Source organism: Phaethon lepturus, unplaced genomic scaffold, assembly GCF_000687285.1.
Source record: "Phaethon lepturus isolate BGI_N335 unplaced genomic scaffold, ASM68728v1 scaffold16566, whole genome shotgun sequence".
Lineage (NCBI taxonomy): Eukaryota > Metazoa > Chordata > Aves > Phaethontiformes > Phaethontidae > Phaethon > Phaethon lepturus.
In genome coordinates, this window is record NW_010547136.1 from 38,262 (window position 1) to 56,335 (window position 18,074).

Consider the following 18,074-nt stretch of genomic DNA (forward strand, 5'->3'; position numbering starts at 1 on the left):
TTGCACTACACATTCATTCTACATGTTAGAGCACTGGTATGCACATATACCTGCTCTGCTGAAGGTCCATCGCTACACAACTGTAAAGCTCCTCTTCTCAACAATAAAGAAGAGAGTCACACAAGTGTGATCTATCCCAAAGACTAAATTTCAGAACTGCAGTTTATAAAAACCCTTTGAAAACATGCCATTAATACATAATTAAGACTTTAAATATAGAAACTATGCAAAAGATAAAACAACTCATGTTTAGTATTTGACAAAATTTGGAACATCACTTACACACCTGTCACACACCTGCAGAAAATGAATACTATCAGAATTTCAGGATTAACCAATCCACTTACACTGTTCACCAAATAAAGACAGTATACCCTCAGTAGAAACAGCCATGGAATAACCTGAAAGTTTCTGCTGGAAGTCACCTCTATACCATTCAGAAAAATGCAGTTTGTACTTTATGGGTTGCTATGATTAAAGTATGTATACAAACAGTGGGCTGTTGTGATTGAAGCCTGAATGGATAGAGATCTCTATCTTCCCACAAAGACTGAACAACATTCTTCAAGGCTTCCAATTCTTCAGATGTATCTGTTCTTTAAATATCTTCATGATTTCAAAGTAATTTAAGGGAAGTCTAGGAGATAACTTAACCAACCAACCAACGAAACCCCTGAGGAAATGCTGATGACACCCATCACTGCATCTCTTATCTATTTATACAAAAAGATTAAGTTTCTTTCTTTAAAGCTTGTATCTGTCAGAAACAGCAGCTACATCTTTGAACAGAACCAACTATCACCTGTATTTTGATTAACTGTGTTTTGGGGAAGAAAAAGATGAAGCCAGATTCCAAGATACAGGTTTGGACATGGCAAGCTGTTTGAAAAATGAGAACAACAGGGTTTTTTTTTTGTTTGTTTATTTTTTATAGAGGAGGCAAAGGAAGTCCATGCATTTATTCATGACTTCAAGAACTTTCCTAACCATCTCAAATCACATGTATCCAGCACACAGCTGTCAATGAAAAAAAAAAAAAAAAAAGAAGTTTCCCACATCTTCTAAAATGTTTTATATCATTGTAAACAATAAGGACTTTCACAAAATCATGATCTTGTATTTTTGCAGAGTCTGGGGGATGGGGAGTTAATACGTTTATTTTTTAACTTACGTAGCTGTATGTACCATGAAGAAAACAATTTCTAGAGATCTTAAAAAAAAAAACCCAAACCAAACCAAAAAACAAATATTAATGCTATTTTTTTAAACAGATGTCATTTAAAAATGAAACTATCAGATTAATGTATTTGCAAGCTACCAGCTTCCTATAAGCAATCATTCTGGGAAGTTAAAAGTTTTCTGCCCTGCTCTGTCCTATTTTTATTTTTATGAGATTATATTTTAGCAGAAAGACTAGATTATTTCCTCCTGAATGCTTCAAGCGTCATAAAGTTACAAAATAAGAAACTTTCACAGAATCCCTGAAATTTGACTGACTGGGGAAAACCCAGGCAAGTGCACCAATCTGCACGGGGCTCCTGCAGGGTCTCTGCCACATTGGGTGTAACGGCCTAACTCTCAGAAACTTTGTATAACCTGTGGTGGTGGTGTTTAAAAATCACCACTTTACTGTTATGAAGCATGAAACAATTTCCATTGCAAATCAGGCATTCTGAATGGCAAGGGAACAATAACAACAATATTGCTGTAGAAAGTCAAGCCCCATTTATGAAACATAGTCAGCCTCATTTTGTTTAGGCTGCAATCCAGTTCACCTCTTAAGTAAACGGATTAACAGGTGATAGAAAGACTGCATCCAGTTTCGTTCACCCCAATCCATGAAACTTGAGCTCAGCAGGAGCCACCAAGACGGTCAAGGCTGGAGGCACTTCGCCTGTGGGGAGAGTCTGGGGAAGCTCAGCTTGATCATCTTGGAGAAGGGAAGGCTTTGGAGGTGCCTAACAGCGACCCCCAGGTACCCGTGGGGAGCGTATCAAGACAGCCAGGCTCTTCACAGTGGTGCACAGCAGAAGGACAAGGGATGAATTGCGTAAGTTGAAACAAGAGAGGCTGAGCCAAGCAAGGTTGCCTAGTCTCTGTCCTTGTAGGGTGTGAAGACTCAAATGGATAAAGTCCTGGGCAACCTGTCTGACCTCAATGCTGACCCTGCTTTGAGCAGGTGCTGGACTAGAGACAAGCTTCTGTGATCCTATGATCCATAATACCAGTGATCCTAGTTAATAATTTAGCATCTCAGGACAGCCTTCTAGCTCAAAGAGGCAGTCTTGAGAAAGCCCAAAGGGAAACCCAGTAATTTCACAGCTGTGGAACCGTCAACAGTATGGCTGACATACAATGAAGTCTCCTAAATCAAAAGGGAAGAAGGGAGTTCCTGAACCATACTTCTCAAATTCAAAGCAATGAGTGGTAAGCCCTCCAAAGATCCCCCTGTGATACTCATGTTACATTTTGTGGTTCCACCAGAAAAACAAAGGGACAAAACAGCAGGCTAAAAATACAGTGAGCCCCAAAGCATTATGCTGTTACTTGCTGGAATGCAAACTCAACCTGAAAAGTACGGAGGTGAAGTAAAAAATAACTAATGGCAAAACAACTGCACCTTGATGTAGGTATTAAAAAATTCCATCACTTTATCTCAGCAACAGTTTTTTCCAATATTGTAACTGAGACTGTACCTTCATCTACATAACCAGTAATTTAAAAACTTCTTTACCCAATAACAAACAAGAATTAACAAAATCTATATAACACAAGTAAGACACAATCATTGCAAGAAGTACTGGCGTATTTTGGCGATGGCGTGAGTTACAGGACCAAGCCGGAGCACATGCCTTGTCCTCTTCTGCAAGGGCTAATTTGGTAGAAAGCAGAGTAATCTGTTTTGGCAGGCCATATGCCTTTCCCTGTGAAAACAGCACATGATTCAGAGCACACCTGCTTGTCACAATCACTGAAACACAGCTTTAACAGAAGATAGCTTTAGTGACTGGGAATTGGTCTTGTTGACTCTCCTTTCCCCTCTTCCCTGCCCCGGCAACAGATAAACTAATAGCTTTTTTACCAGAGATGAGTTATACTAGAGGTCAGTACAATGACTTCAGGATTAATTATCAGAAGTGATGATCCTTTATAACCATAAAAGCTGTTTTTCTGCACTGATATATATGCGAGACCTTCTAGAAATTAAAATAAAAACTGGTCAGAAAAATTAATGGCAACAGGAACCATTTTTTTAAACTGAAAAGAAAAAAATGGGTTAGCTAAAAAAACCCAACAAACCACCCACCACATCCCACTTGATGTCCTCCTTATGTGCCTTTTATAAACTTTAAAGTTCTTGAGCAAGAAAAAGCTTTTTCCAGTTGTATCTCCTTTACATGCCTTTCAGAGTTCCTAATGTTGGGACCTTATACTTACTTTTATTTAATTTCAGGATATTAATTTTAAACTATTTCAAAGTTTATGAAGATCACACTGCAGTTCTACGGTATTATAATTACTCAGTACTTAAGTGTTCACAGATCTAGTTCCTCATCCAAATCATTACTGATGATACTGATAACAATGGCAAAAAAGGTCTTATTTGAAACTCCTACTACATATGTTCACTCAGTTTTATAGCAAATTATGTATATTAGAACAGGGATTCTATTGTTCTGCATACATACTTACTAGATGAAGCATTAGAAAGCTTTTCTAAAAGCACTAATACAAACCAGGAGCATAAATTTTATCCGAAATACAAACCTGAAGAATTCTCTCTAGTTTTAAAATTTTGAGTTTGTAAAGTTTCCCCAATAGTCTTACAACTGCAGTCTTAACATAAAGAATATGCAGTAACTACTAATAATATTAATAAGATTAAGAGAAAATCAACAAATAAATAATGATTCTAGTTGCAATTCAGAGATCTATAATTAGGAATCTATCCATCAATGATGGTGTTTGCAAATTAAAAGCATTAAAAAAATTCTCCTTTATTCTTTCAGATGCCAACAAGAGTTACAGCCACAATCTGAAAGTTTAAATAAGCCACACTCAGGTGATGCTTGACTGATGGGAAGAGAGGATTCCAGGGAGCAGGGAAATGGAAGAGGCTTCAGATCCTTACTGCAGATTATCTTGGCAATGCTGTGCTTCGTATTCAGACTGAGCTCCTCATACTTCTTCCAAAGAAGGTAGTCCAGACATCCATAATATACAGTAAATTGGTTGTTAAAAGTCAGAGTTACTGATCATATAGAAAGGACAAAAGGCAAGCATTTCTTCCCTCCTTTGAGAAAGTGTGATTAGTCAGAGTACAATGCCTAAGCTCACTTTGTGTTTAGCTTCTGCACGAACTGTGTGTAACCAGGCTGCTTCTGAGAAGTCTAATTTTAATAGTTTTTGCTTGTTCTTGGCAGTTATCCTAGCCATCTCAGGTGAACAGACTGTGTTCTGTGCATGGCATATCTCACGAATAGCCATGGATTTTCACATAAGCCTTTTATGTCATTTTAACTATATATTGAAGATACAGGATTAGATGCAAGACGCTCCGGTACAAAAAAAGCTTTATAAGTGAATGAAAAGGATCAACATGCCAAGCCTAATAACTTCCTCTTACCAGACACCAGTTACGTATTTACATGCATACATATTTTGAATTCTTCACTACAGCAAACAGCTACATTTTCTTTAGAAATCCGAATTCAAAAGGAAACAGTAAGTTTAGAGACTGTTAAGACTCCTCCCCTCTCCTCAGAAGAAAAAAAGATTACAAACATCCTCTGAAGTCTTGACAATATTTACATGCTCGGATGACTTGATAGGCTTCAACTGTTCTACTGCTTTTTCAGCAGTATTTTTGTATTAATAAAATACGGTCATTCTGCAACCAAGACACTCTGTGGGGCTAAAAGGCATTCTTTCTAGAAGAAATTGCTGAAGTAATGGTAAAAGCAATTAAACCCAGAGGGTGTGAAAAGACAGAAGATCTGAAAGTCACTTTCTGAAAACAGATACATCCATCTTAGTTCCTTAAACAGTCACTGAAACATGCTGAGATTTTTTCTTCCCCCTTCTAACTTACTCCCTGTCCATTGATTCTCTCCAGGTAATTTGTCAGTTACAATATTGCAAAAATTTGCCAAGAGGAGCTCCATAAGGTGTACGTTAACTCCATAACAAGAGGAGTTACAATAACATGTATGTTAAGTATTGCAATGGAAACATTCCTCCCTCCCCGCTCCAACTGTACTGTAAGTTTCCACCTGCACACGTTTTTGGATGAGAACAGTTTCAGTAAAAGAATTCAGAATATACATTTTCTAATAAACCTTGCAGATCTTAATGTTTTAATTTGGTATATGGCTCCATGTTTTAAAATTAATCCCTGCTGTGCATTGCACACTATTTACAAATGTGGAAAACACACGAATTAGTCTGTACTTCTCACAGAACTAGACTGATACATACAAGTGTAACAATGTAGTAAAATAGCTACTGATGATTTTGTCACTCTTACTTTCAAAATATTTAGAATAACATTAATCTTAAATTCGTCAGTCCACAATTCTTCATTTAGCAGTTACTTTATGCTTAATACAATGTTTCATGCTATCTGCAAGACTATTGATAAAACTTCACAGTTTGCAACAGAGAAGAGAAGACAAGATCTGGTAAACAAGCTTTATGAACACTTAAAGCAACAGCAACAACAACCATTCAGAAGTACACAGTCTCTGAAGAACACATTAGCCAGTAGCATAATACGGTATGAACACACATACCCCAGGAGCAAAAAGAGTAAGGAGATTCCATTTTACTATAATTGTCTTTCAGAATAGATTCCCATTCATATACATAAAAAAAAAAAGTCAGTCAAAACAGTCTGAAATATAAGTATCACCATGAGCAGAAAGATGTAGAAAATGAAAATGGAAAACCTGGTGTCCATATGAACACTAACACAGCTTTCCCTCCAAAATTATTAGTTATTGCAAATTTTTAAAGAGGAAAAAAGAACCTCTCTCAAGATTGTGTCAACAGAATATATTATGTATACTCTTTGCATAGTATATTGTGTCAATAGAATAACATTCTATGTATACTCTACATAGTATATAATCAAGTAAAATTAAAGATCTTAGCATGTACATTGAAAACAAGGTCATTACTATTATGGCCTGCTTATCTATATAAACAAAGGCTTTAAAACAGCATCCTTTTCCAATTTAAAATAAACTTCAATATCACCTCAAACATGAACTTTGCACTGAAAACAAAGTGATTAAGTGGTCACAATAATTCCTTTTGAAGATGGCAGAGAGATGGACTGAGGTTTGATTTTGGTACTTTTTTTTCCAAGTTTTATGTTTGGGAATCAGAATGTTGAATTTGAGATCTAAAATTACTTTATTGATGAAAATAAAATCAATTATTTATCAAGAAGTGTAAATTAAGATAACATAATTGAAAAAAACAATTTGGGGACCAAAGAAAACTTTATCTAAGCCCAATGTTTCATATGCATATGAGCTGCTATAACATTCTAGATTCCCTGGTTAGATAGGCTGATGAGAACAGAAACACACATAGAGCCTCTATTCTGTTCCTTCCCTAACCACACATGCATAAAGGAGTTTAACTCTGCTATAGTAAGTTCTACAAAGTGTTTCCATTCAGAAATACCCTGAAATGAAATTGGCTGAACAACAAAAAACCCTACACAAAAGAAACAAACAAAAAAAGGAACCCCCAAGAAAACATCCAAAGAGCTTGCCCAAAAATGACTTGAGTTGCTTTTTATCTGTTGCTATAGGCTCAAAGTATTTAATATACTGTTGTGGTTTAACCCCAGCCGGCAACTAAGCACCATGCAGCCGCTGGCTCGCTCACCCCTGGTGGGATGGAGGTGAGAATCAGAAGAGCGGAAGTGAGAAAACTCCACCCCTCTCTTCTTCTTCTCCCCAGCTTTACATACTGAGCATGATGTCGTATGGTACGGAATATCCCTTTGGCCAGCCTGGGCCAGCTGTCCCTTCCCAGCTTTCTGTGCACCCCCAGCCCGCTCGCTGGCAGGCCAGCATGAGAAGCTGAACAGTCCTTGAGTACTAAGCAACAACTCAAAACATCAGCATCTTACCAACATTATTTTCATCCCAGATCCAAAACACAGCTTTATACTAGCCTCTATGAAGAAAATTAACTGTATCCCGCCTGAAACCAGGACATATTCCAAACACATTCTGAATTATTTGCACATTCATTTATTAAAATTTACTGCTGGTAGTATTTTACCTTATTTAACAAAGGAAACTCACATAGCCTGATAATTTGCAGTCTTTTTACATCAACAAAAAGGAAGATGAACTGCAGAAACATAGTTTTGAATCCTTTCATCCATTGACAGACTTACCTTTTCTGTGGCCTAGGAAGATTTTTGTTAACCTGATATGTGACTGCTGAGAAAAACTTCCGTTATATAAAAAAAGCAAACAGATAGAAAACTTATGACAATAAATACCCTGAATTTGTTTTATTTTGTACTTAGCCGTCAGCTGCAACAATGAGAGTATTATTCTGCTAGAAAGAGTTGTGGCTTTCTAAAGCTATTTGAGTAGACAGTATTGTGAGCCTGATATGTTCAAGGTGGTTTTTGCAGTTTGCAAGAGCAGCTTTTCTCCTGTACACATTGATGAAATCACTCTCAATGGTGATTTTTAAAAAGAGCTTTACAAGTATAAAAAGAGAGCCAGCAACTATTACTCAATCATGACTTTCTTTCACGTTATTAATGTACTTATTTTCTAAACCTGTTTGCATACTAAACAATTCATATTTCTCCCTGAATTCAAGTGACATTCGAACACCTGGATGCAGAAATATTGCTATTTATTGGCTAATGAAAGGACTTTTAGGAAGCGAGGTTCATTGCTATTTTTCAAGGGCTCTCTATTCATAAAGAACATTAAGACATAACCATACATTTATACTGTAGACAAGAAGTGAAAAGAACATGTGTTTGTGAGGAACAGAATTGATCTTGCTTAAAATTTGTATTTTGTAAGCTAAAGATGACAAGAGGACCATATGGAAACCCACGACAGAATAAAAATGCAAGTAAACTAGTGACAGAAGAGGGAAATGTACAACACGTGTCCATATCAGTAATATTGGCAGTATTCACTCAGTCTCTATATATCAAAAAACCCCAACAGGATTTGAAAGAAATAGTAGTAATGTCACGTTACTAAAAAATGAGTCAGAAGTCCTAGTAATATGAATTTCAGAGTAAATTTCAATAATGTAAGATGGGGTTTGCATGCATGGGTTTGTGCTACATGTGAAAAGCACAGCTGGGTCCTATGTAAGCACAGGAATATTGTGGAGATAGCATAGATATTTGTTCGGGTCACGTACATGTATGTGTATTATATTTTAAAATAGAAACAAATAGGAAATCTTCTTATGATGACTGCTTCTCTGTCTCTGCCTACATCAGTTCCTATCATGGCTGATCTAAGGATTTAAGATTTTAAAATACAATCAATCCAAATGATTAACTGACATACAAGTGAAACAGGAACAATCTCTGGACGACGCCAGGCGTGCACAGGTCTTGCATCTTTTTTTTACGTTTACAACTGGAAATTCTCTGCTGCATTTTTTCACCCTAAAATCAAATCTATTTTTTTAAATCTTGCAAGTTTGCAAACAATTTAACAAATTTCTCTTTTCCTCCTCAGTTCAGTGTCTGTGGGCATTTATATAAATAGATTTTATTCTAGTGACCTTGCGTGTCAGATCTTGGTATCTTGTCTGATTTTAATTTCATTGGCTCAGCAAATTATCTACTGTTGGAAGTTGGTAGACACAAGCCTCAGTGTTTTTGGAATCTTTCATTTTAGGTAAGTGGCAGACATTCACTCCAAGGCAGTCACCACTATATCACTAAAATGTTTTCTCTGCTACTCAGAAAATGTCTTCCTTTTTCCTTCTTATTATTTTTGTGTCTTTCTCACATTCTTTTTCAAAAGCCAGGCTTTAAAATGGTTAAAAAAAAAAAAAAAGTATGTTGTTTGTTATACTATTCCTCTTCTGCTGTAAAGACAATATTTTTTTTCTTAAAGACTGAAAGAGTAGCAGAGGAAGAAATGGATCTTTAGCAATCTAAATGAAATCAAGATGCTAAATTAGCAAGACAACATCCTTTTGGGATTTTTAAATAATTTCACATAAGTATCTATTCTACTTGAGTCTATTTCCTAGAACCTTTAGTAAAAGGCTACATTAAGCAAAAACTGTACTTTTGAAGGAAACAATACAACTCAACATTAACGTCTTTCACACCTTTTTAAAAAAATATACAGATGTATTTTTTTTCCCCCCACATTTTTCTGAGAATTTTAGCTTTGATTTCCTGTGTACCACTCTTGGATGCTTAACTCAAAGAAGTGAGAAGAATCACACCTTGTTTTTTGACAAGGTAATGCCACTCTTGCATTTATGGTTTGCTTTTACATTCCTTTCCAGAGAAGGGACCGGACTGTACAGGAGTAAGGCTAAGGCTAAGGTTTCCCAAGTGAATGAGTCACACTGAAAGTAATCTTCAGCTATTTCTTCCAGTACCCTTTCTTACAGTAAAAGAATAAAAAATACCCAAACCAGAAGTACTTTATTCCACAGGAAATTCTTCAGGCAAGGCAGACATGGATCTTAGCACCATTCTAATGTAAATTGTTACTGTCAAGACTGCATTATTTGTGCAAATATTTTAGAAAGTTATCCTTGCTAACCTTAAGTGAGACTCAATTGAGCACGCATCATAACTGCTTAGAAAAAGAACTGACTTGTAAACAAAGAAAGAGCGGTTATACTGGAATTATTGATAAAATGTATACCAATAATTCTGTTAAATCCTCAATAAAGCAGCACAGCAGTCAACAGGCTAACAGAAGTCCTTGTCGTCTTCCTCACCCACCTTCAGCAAAGGAACAGAATCCACAGCATTAGCAATTTAAAATAGGAGGGAAGCAAAGCTGAGCTCAGCTGGAGGAAGAAGTTTTGTCTTCCATTTGGTTTTGATTTTCTTCACTGGCTGTTTTTCTGCACTTCATAAAAACAGTATCATACTTCTTTCATATTACCAAATCAAGTAAGAATTGTGCAGCAGGACTCTGAACTGGGTGTAAAATATACTGTTCATAATACTTCAATACAGATACTAAGTGAAAAGATACAGAAGACCTCAAAGAAAAAACATTAACAATGTTTTACTTCCTAATAAATCTTTAATTTCTAGTGATGACTCTTTTTAGGTTAGCAGCAAGGCGTACTTATGATATCCAAAAATCTTTTTATACGATGCTAAGTATATTAACCAATACTTTACTCCCATCCCTAAAACTTACATTCACCCCCTTTCATTCTACTGTAACAGGAGAGATTTGTTTCAAACAGAAAACTGACTGCGGATATCCTGAACGGACATTAAAGACCACAAATAATTAGAGATTATTAACATTTGTATAAAGTATATAAACTATTTCCAAATGTTACTATTTTTTCTGGTTTCCAAATGAACCCTGTTGCACAGCTATACTTAGCAAAAACAGGACTTACACATTTTCTGATGCAATTTAATTGAAGATTAATAACTTAAGAATTAAATGTAGATATTTGTAGTTACTAAGTCAAAGCAATGACATTGTCTAATATAGCTCCTAGTTCTCAGAACTTTGAATACTGACACAAACAAGTCAAGTGTCCCTTTCAGAATTCGTAAGAGGTGAAATCATTATCCTTATGATTTTATGGACGGCAATTCTCTTTATTTTAACCCCCGCAACTGCCCCATGAACACCTTTTATAAAATAAAACCACCTGTAATAAAATTTCACATTTTCCCACTGTGTCATCATTTTTCTAAAAAATCAAAACAGTGAAGCTAGTTTGTCTTTCAAAAAATATTTTTCAATGTTTAGCCAAAATTCATTCTAAATGTATTAATGTATTTGTTCAGCTCTGGAAAAGTTTTAGACACACAAAATCAATCCTTAGATAATTCTATAACAAGTAAGCAATGAATTTCCTGTCAAATTGGCCAAAAAATTTCCTAGAACTGGATGCCAACATTCTACCAGAATGGGTTGTTTAGGAAAACACAGTAACCGAAAAAAATCGTCTTTAAGAGTCAGTTAAGTCAAATGATTAAACATAGCTTCTCCTACGCACACCTTCCTGTTGAATCCAAGGAGTTATTTGCAGTTATTTAACTTAAGATTCTTAAGCCCAACAAAGCATATAGCTATATTCAAACTAAGAAAATGACATTGCTATTATATAAACGTTTTTGGAAAAGGAAAACATTCTTATACTTTTTATAATGGGTGCTGAAATTTAAGTTACTGTTATTGAATATACTTTTTTAGTAAGTATGGAAAACATCTACAATCTATTTCTATATGATAATTTTGATGGGATCAATTTACATACTGAAAACTACAGAGATCGTATGATTTTAAGAACAGGTGAGTATTTCCACAGGGGCATAAAAATTCAAGTCTAACAACTCCCACAAAAATACCAGTTAATTAAATTCTGTTGCCTAGTATTCTTACAGTACTTAAATCTTTTGAAAACATATTAAAGCTACCAAACTAAAAAGAGCAGCACAATAATTTTTAGCCAAATGCCGCCTGCTGCTTTTATGACACTCCATATTTCATCCTTACAGACTGGCTTAAAAACTTGTACTATTGCAGCAGCTTTAATAAGTAGAATTGAAATGGCACACTGTTGCCAACACACCACATACCACTTCAGCATAAGTACACATTTTAGGTTTCTCACCTTATCAATCATTTTACGGGCTTCCATTTCTTCAGAATTGGGATTTTCCAACTCAATAGTGTAAGTACCTTTGTCACTCTGGTCATCCTCATTGTCCTTTTCAGCAGCAGCAGAAATATGTTGGCTTTTCAACTTTTTGTCCATCTCCTGGTTGTGACTAGGCCTATGACCAAGGCTTCCCGAACTCCTTAGCAATGCAGCTTGTAAGACAGGTAATGCAGCAGAGGGTTCTTCAGATTTTTGTTTTAGAAGTTTTGCATGAACACCATGTACCGCTCTGTGATGTGATGAGCTAGCTTGCACAGATGAAGAGACTGCTTTCTCTCCCGACATAGGTTTCACTCTTTCAGCTCGCACATGAGGTGTTGGAGATGGAGATTCTGGGCACAGAGCTCCTACATTCTGAGAAAAAGAGTAAGAACGCCTCTTTCGAGGATGGTCTTCATCAAAAAACTCAATCATAAAGGCAGTCTGACTCAAAGCAGCTTGTTCTTGCTGCTTTTCTGTGGAATGGACTTTCTGGTGTGACTTTTTCAGCTCTGTATGATGATGCCTTAAGTGTTCTTCAAGTGCTGCCTGCTTACTGTAATGCCGGTGTGCACCAGCATTTTCTGAATCACTTTGTGTACCATCATCATGCTTATTTCCTACAAGCAAAGCAAAAGAATATATAGCACAAGGAAACAAACAAACCAAAAAACCTCCAACCCAACATATACAAAAGAAACTGGCAAATTAAGAAAGAAAGAATTTCAAATAGGTTTTCTATTTAGACTCCAACAGCTTTCAGTACCTGGCTCTGCAAATTTTGTACAGCTCCTTGTAATGCATTCAACTTGCTGTGAGTCAAACAATGCAACACTTCACAAGCTCATTGGTAACAGTGATGCATTTGAATTACCCTTTTCACCAATATTCTCACCTATGAATACTTACCAGTGTCTTACAAAAGCCAGTATTTTACCAGCTGTACTATAGTATGCTTCCCAATTATATTAATTTTGTTACACAGACATTTGATTACAAATGGTTACTGAAACATTCTAGGCAGGGTTAAGAAAAAAAATAAAACCCTAAAACAGTCCACTCATTGAGAGCCACAGTTCATATTGTTGGATTTCTCACATATTTACCATGAGAAATGTTTACTGAAAATTGGAATGAATTCTTTATGACTCTTTGCAAGACGTACAATGATTTTTTCTATCATTCACTCCCCTCAGCATCTGATGTATGTGTGTAAAATGGTTGTTATTACTTATTCATTCCACAAACTACTTTGAGATCTAAGAATAAGTATTACATATTTAATAAATCATATATACGCATAGAAATGTATTTTGTAATGATACCTGAAAATGCATGGAAGGCTGTATACTCATACACACTAAGTCAACTTTAACACAGAGCAACTTGATGTACAATGTACAAAGCTCAGTTTCAGGGAAGGAACAGTTTTAACCTTCTTTTAACTCTTTGGGATCAAGTCTTACTCGTGTACATAGAATGTACAATTTTTTGTTTGTTTGTTTGTTCTCAAGAGGATAGCTTTTTTTAAGATTTTCTCACCTACATAGTTAGGATATGCAGTTACTATTCAGTAATCACCTTACTTATCAGACTAACTGCACTGAATATACAGCTGAACTCCCAACTTATGTTCCTGTTTGCTACTTCGCTACAGTAAGAAAATGATGTGATGGTTCATATTCTTCCAAATATTAACAATAAGTATCAATGCCACAGTGAAAGTTATATAACATAATTTTAGCAGTGTGACTTCAGTAGAGTGTACTCAAAGAAAAAGCTAAGGAGAAAAAACATTATTTTTTTTTAAAATCGAACTTACAAAGTGACTAGGTATATTCTCTACCTTTATGATTTGAAAAAGTACAAATAATGAGTGACAATACAAACAGATCACAGAAGATTACAAAATTCAGATATTTATTATGGCCATATGCACCCCATAACTTACACCTCTCAGACGAAAATTTATCAAACTTTGAGGAGTTTCTGCCACGAAAAGGCTAAGGCCATGTAAACAGAGCTCTTCCTATTTATCAGTGTGACATGGGAATTATTTTAAAGAATGTTTATGAATATAATACAGTATCATGAAGACCAAAAAATTCTCTGTGGTGTACTCTAGAAGAAATATTATGCTATTACCTTAATGCTAGCACATTGACATAATTCTGTTTTCAGAATTTTATGTGAGCTTAATTTGGAAGAATCAGCCTTAAAAAGCAGACTTTTGATCAGTAAGACACAGCAAGTTGCACTCAGTCTCAGCTGGTTTAAAAGCTAGATACGATAAAGTTGCAGAATCAAGAAAAAAGGGAATTGCAGGGTTAACCTGCTGAAACTAAAAACAGAAAATAAGAGAGACTTGAAAAAGTTCTTCAGAAGTTTTCATTCTGCAAGTTTGAATGTCACTGGAATCTTCATCTAAGCATCAAAACTACTTTCTTCTCTATTCTGTTAAGAGGCATCCAAAAGAAAGTACATTTTTCATGTTTAACATCTGATTTAATTTTATTTGAAGTGACACTGCCTGCAGTGAATGAACAGGTATAATCACATGAAACTCCATTCAACAGCAGCATTCTACAATATTCTTCAAGCTTAGTGTAAATATTGAAGCTCTTGGTCTAGTTCAGATTCCTGACTCAAACCCGATTCCATCATACATGATCGATTTAAGCAGACTAACTATAGGATGTGTTCTTTGCCATGACTTATCTTCTTAGAGCACATGAATATTCACAGAACATATGCCATTGGAAGAGTTGCTAAAAGCATAATCTGAACGTCAGAGCTTTGATTCTAAAAAGCAATTCAGCTTTTTAAAGTAATGCATGGGAAATACTGAAATAGGTAAAATTTAACTAATGTTTTAGTTTTTTTCCTTTTCCCTTTCAAGACCAATGTTTTAAATACCTTATGTTTTCAGCTGTCCTAGAATATGTGCAGTTGGTATCCTTACTGTAAGATGATTTAGGATTTGGTTTTCTATCCTCTTTTTAAGACTTAATACCACAATAAACTTTCCCAGCATAGATCCTTGCACGCGTGTGGAGCATCTGGGATTTCAACTGAACTCCGCAAGGGCTCAGGGATCCACACACTGGATGCTGGTGAGGAATTGCTGCTTTCAGAAATAAGCATATCTGGAATTATTCACTTTACCTTTCAGTCTCTTCAAGTACACTGGAACGTCACTCTTAATACTTTTGGAATCCTCCTCTGTTGGTTCCCATATCATTCTGGGAGGATTGTTCTGTGCTAGCCAATCTGCTACTTTGCTCTCTGCGGCCATCATCACCGTCTGAAGCCCAGGCAGGTCCTGACCACTGGAGGAAGAAGGCTTTTTTGACTTGTGACGCTGTTCTGATGTGAATTTTGTCACGTGATCTTTGATGGTTACTTTTCCTGGAGTGTTGTCATCAAATTCAATGGTAAAGGAAGCATGCCCTGCACCTGCTGCATGGGAGCCTTGGGTGTCTTTTGTTGGAATTTCATCAATAGTGCTCTCTGCTACCTGTGAAGGTTGCTGGAATTCTTTTGTAGGGATTTCAAAATAACTTGGCTCCCTACAGAAAGGATAAAGTTCTTCACTTGCAGCTGCAGATTGCTCCTCAGCTTGCTTGGCATCTGTGCTGCATCCTATTAAGAAAAATAAAAAATACATTTCACAATACTTGGGAACTTCAGGTTCTTCAAGAAGTTTCTGAACTCCTGTAAAGGCCACTTGAGTAATTTCTGGAATAGACAGTAAGAACGTGGAGAAGATTGAGCAACGTACTTCTGGAAAAATAAGTCCAGAATTACATATAAAAAGTATTATAGAAAAGACAGCACGAGCTTTGGCTGTAAGGAGTGCAAAGTAGCAAAAAGCTCATATAGAATTTGTCAAAGGAAATTTGCGCTCCAGAAATTTTTAGATAATGTAAAGGTCAGACGAGGTATTAGCACATGGGAAACAGGTAAATCACATTAGAGAAATAGTTAAGATGATCATTATTGCAATTCCAATCTATCAGAACAACATCAAATCAAGGCGCCCCCAAAACAAGTGCTAGTGATCTGGCTTTACTCTCCCGCCGTGGATAGCTGGTATAATTTTGTTTGGTAAAGTTATTCAGAAAAACCAATACGCACATTAACGCAAGATAAACATTAATTCTGGCTTGAAAAATTTAACACTGTTACGCACTGGAAAGTGTTTTAGAATTCAAACACTTTATGTTTCTACAAAAGATAAAATCACAGAATGGAGCTAAATCCTACTGTCATCTGCTCATATTTTATTTGTTTCCATGATTTGTAGATAACAGAAAAAGTAACAATAGCTGGAAGCATGCAGCGTGTTACCAAACCATGCTCTAACTGGATAAAGAAAGCAGAATGCGGAAAAAGCATGTGGTAGTAATTGAAAGTCCTACTGTATAGCCTGAATGAAGGTTAAAGCTTCTGGGGGGTGCAGCAAAGCTACCAACGTGCCTATAATAAAACAAACCTTCTGGTTGCATTCCATGAACCAGTAAGCTAGCCAAAATATCTCATGTAGACATGTGCTATACGCAACAGATGCTAGAGATGTTAGCAGCAATGGCAAGTTACATTCCACCAGAAGAATTCTGAATAGTTCCTATGTGATTTATCATGAACCACATTAAGATATTTAAGAAATCATTTTAGGTTGACAAGTAAAGAAATAAGAACAAAATTAATAGATCCCTGGTGCTAAAAATAGCCACACTGTATCAGCTGAGACGGTTAACATTTGTATATGAAACTATTATGCAATAAGGTAGCAATCGAAACATTTATACTGGAGTAGGAGGTTAAGGGGTAAAGGATGCAGGACAGCATAACGTGCCTATGCTGTTCTTCACAAACACATGCTTCTTGTGAAGATTTAGGAAAAGGTTAAAAATTAAAAAATAAAAAAGCATGGTAATTTGATACAGAGAAATAGAACTCATTAATAGACAGCATAATAGCTGGAAAAGTTAAAAAAAGAATGATGTTATGGAGTGACAACAGAAATATTACACATTCATTATTATTGCCATGCTTGGATACCAACAGGATAAAATAAGCCTGAAGCAGGTACTACAGTTGTTTTAATTTATCTAAAAGTAGCTGTTACAAACACCCAAGATGTTCAGAATTCAGACAGTTTTTATATTGTGCTGTTGCATTCCAAGAATACCCTGCCTAATGCTTTTCACTGCAGTGTCAGCTACCTCATCTCTGTGGGGTCATTTTCAGGCACTACAACAGCAACTCACTACTCCCCTCCCTGGGTAATGGAGCGCCCTGAAAACACTCATGCCAGCAGACAAACAATATAGAATTAATCTATTTTACTGATGCAAAGGTCATAAAAAAAGCTGCTTTGTTTAGACAGAAAACGTACAGGAAAAAACCCAAGTGTCACACTTTGCAGCTACTGGATTTTTGGTAGCTTGATTACCATCACTCTCTGTTTGATCCAGCTAACAAGCTGGAATGGATCAATCTCTAGTAGGATCAAATCTAGGATGAGGGGATCTATAACACTGACTTGTCAGCATTGATAGACAACTTCATAAAAAAATTTTCCCTGTGAAACTTGCCTGCACCAAATTTAACATTTGAAATCAACTGTTTATACTATAATGATATGCACAGTATTTGATTCTAATATTTTTGATTAAACAGATGCTACAATATTGTTTGAATCTAAATTATGACAGTAAGTTTAATCAAAAGAAGCGAGAAACTGAACTACAACTAAAGAGTAAATTTTTCTAAACTAGAAAAATTCTTAGAAATTATATAATGAAAAATATCTGAAGTACAAGTTAATTACTTAAAAATCCTATTTTCAGTTTGAAGCACTTGCATTTCTGGAACAATTAATTAAATACATCAGAATTGATGAGAATAAGGAATTGAGAACAGTGAGGAAACAAAAAATTAATATAGAACCTGATCTGAACCACCCTTTGAAATTCTCACCCAAATTCTAAATGCAAGTCGGTACAGCTTTCTAAATATTGCAGAGTGCTCTATAGATCACTATAGAATAGCCTTAACTTTGAAATACTGTTATAAGAAGTTATCTGCCAAGATTGAGGAAATTATACATCAGGCTAAATACAGATAGCTTTAAGACAAAACTCCTCAAGCAAATACTGAACATTAGCGTTCATCACAGCTCTATA

General features: G+C 35.8%; 1 protein-coding gene across 1 annotated transcript in view; it reads right to left on the minus strand.

The window, feature by feature from the left end:
- The window catches only part of CEP170 (centrosomal protein 170kDa), a gene marked incomplete at both ends in the record, with an annotated part of 50,469 nt that extends 34,944 nt beyond the window's left edge, over positions 1-15,525 (minus strand). Inside the window, 2 exons of the mRNA XM_010289550.1 lie at positions 11,857-12,503; positions 15,049-15,525. Of these exons, the coding sequence (XP_010287852.1) occupies positions 11,857-12,503; positions 15,049-15,525 (1,124 nt within the window). The remainder of the gene's footprint in view (positions 1-11,856; positions 12,504-15,048) is intronic.
- Between the last annotated feature and the right edge of the window lie 2,549 nt (positions 15,526-18,074).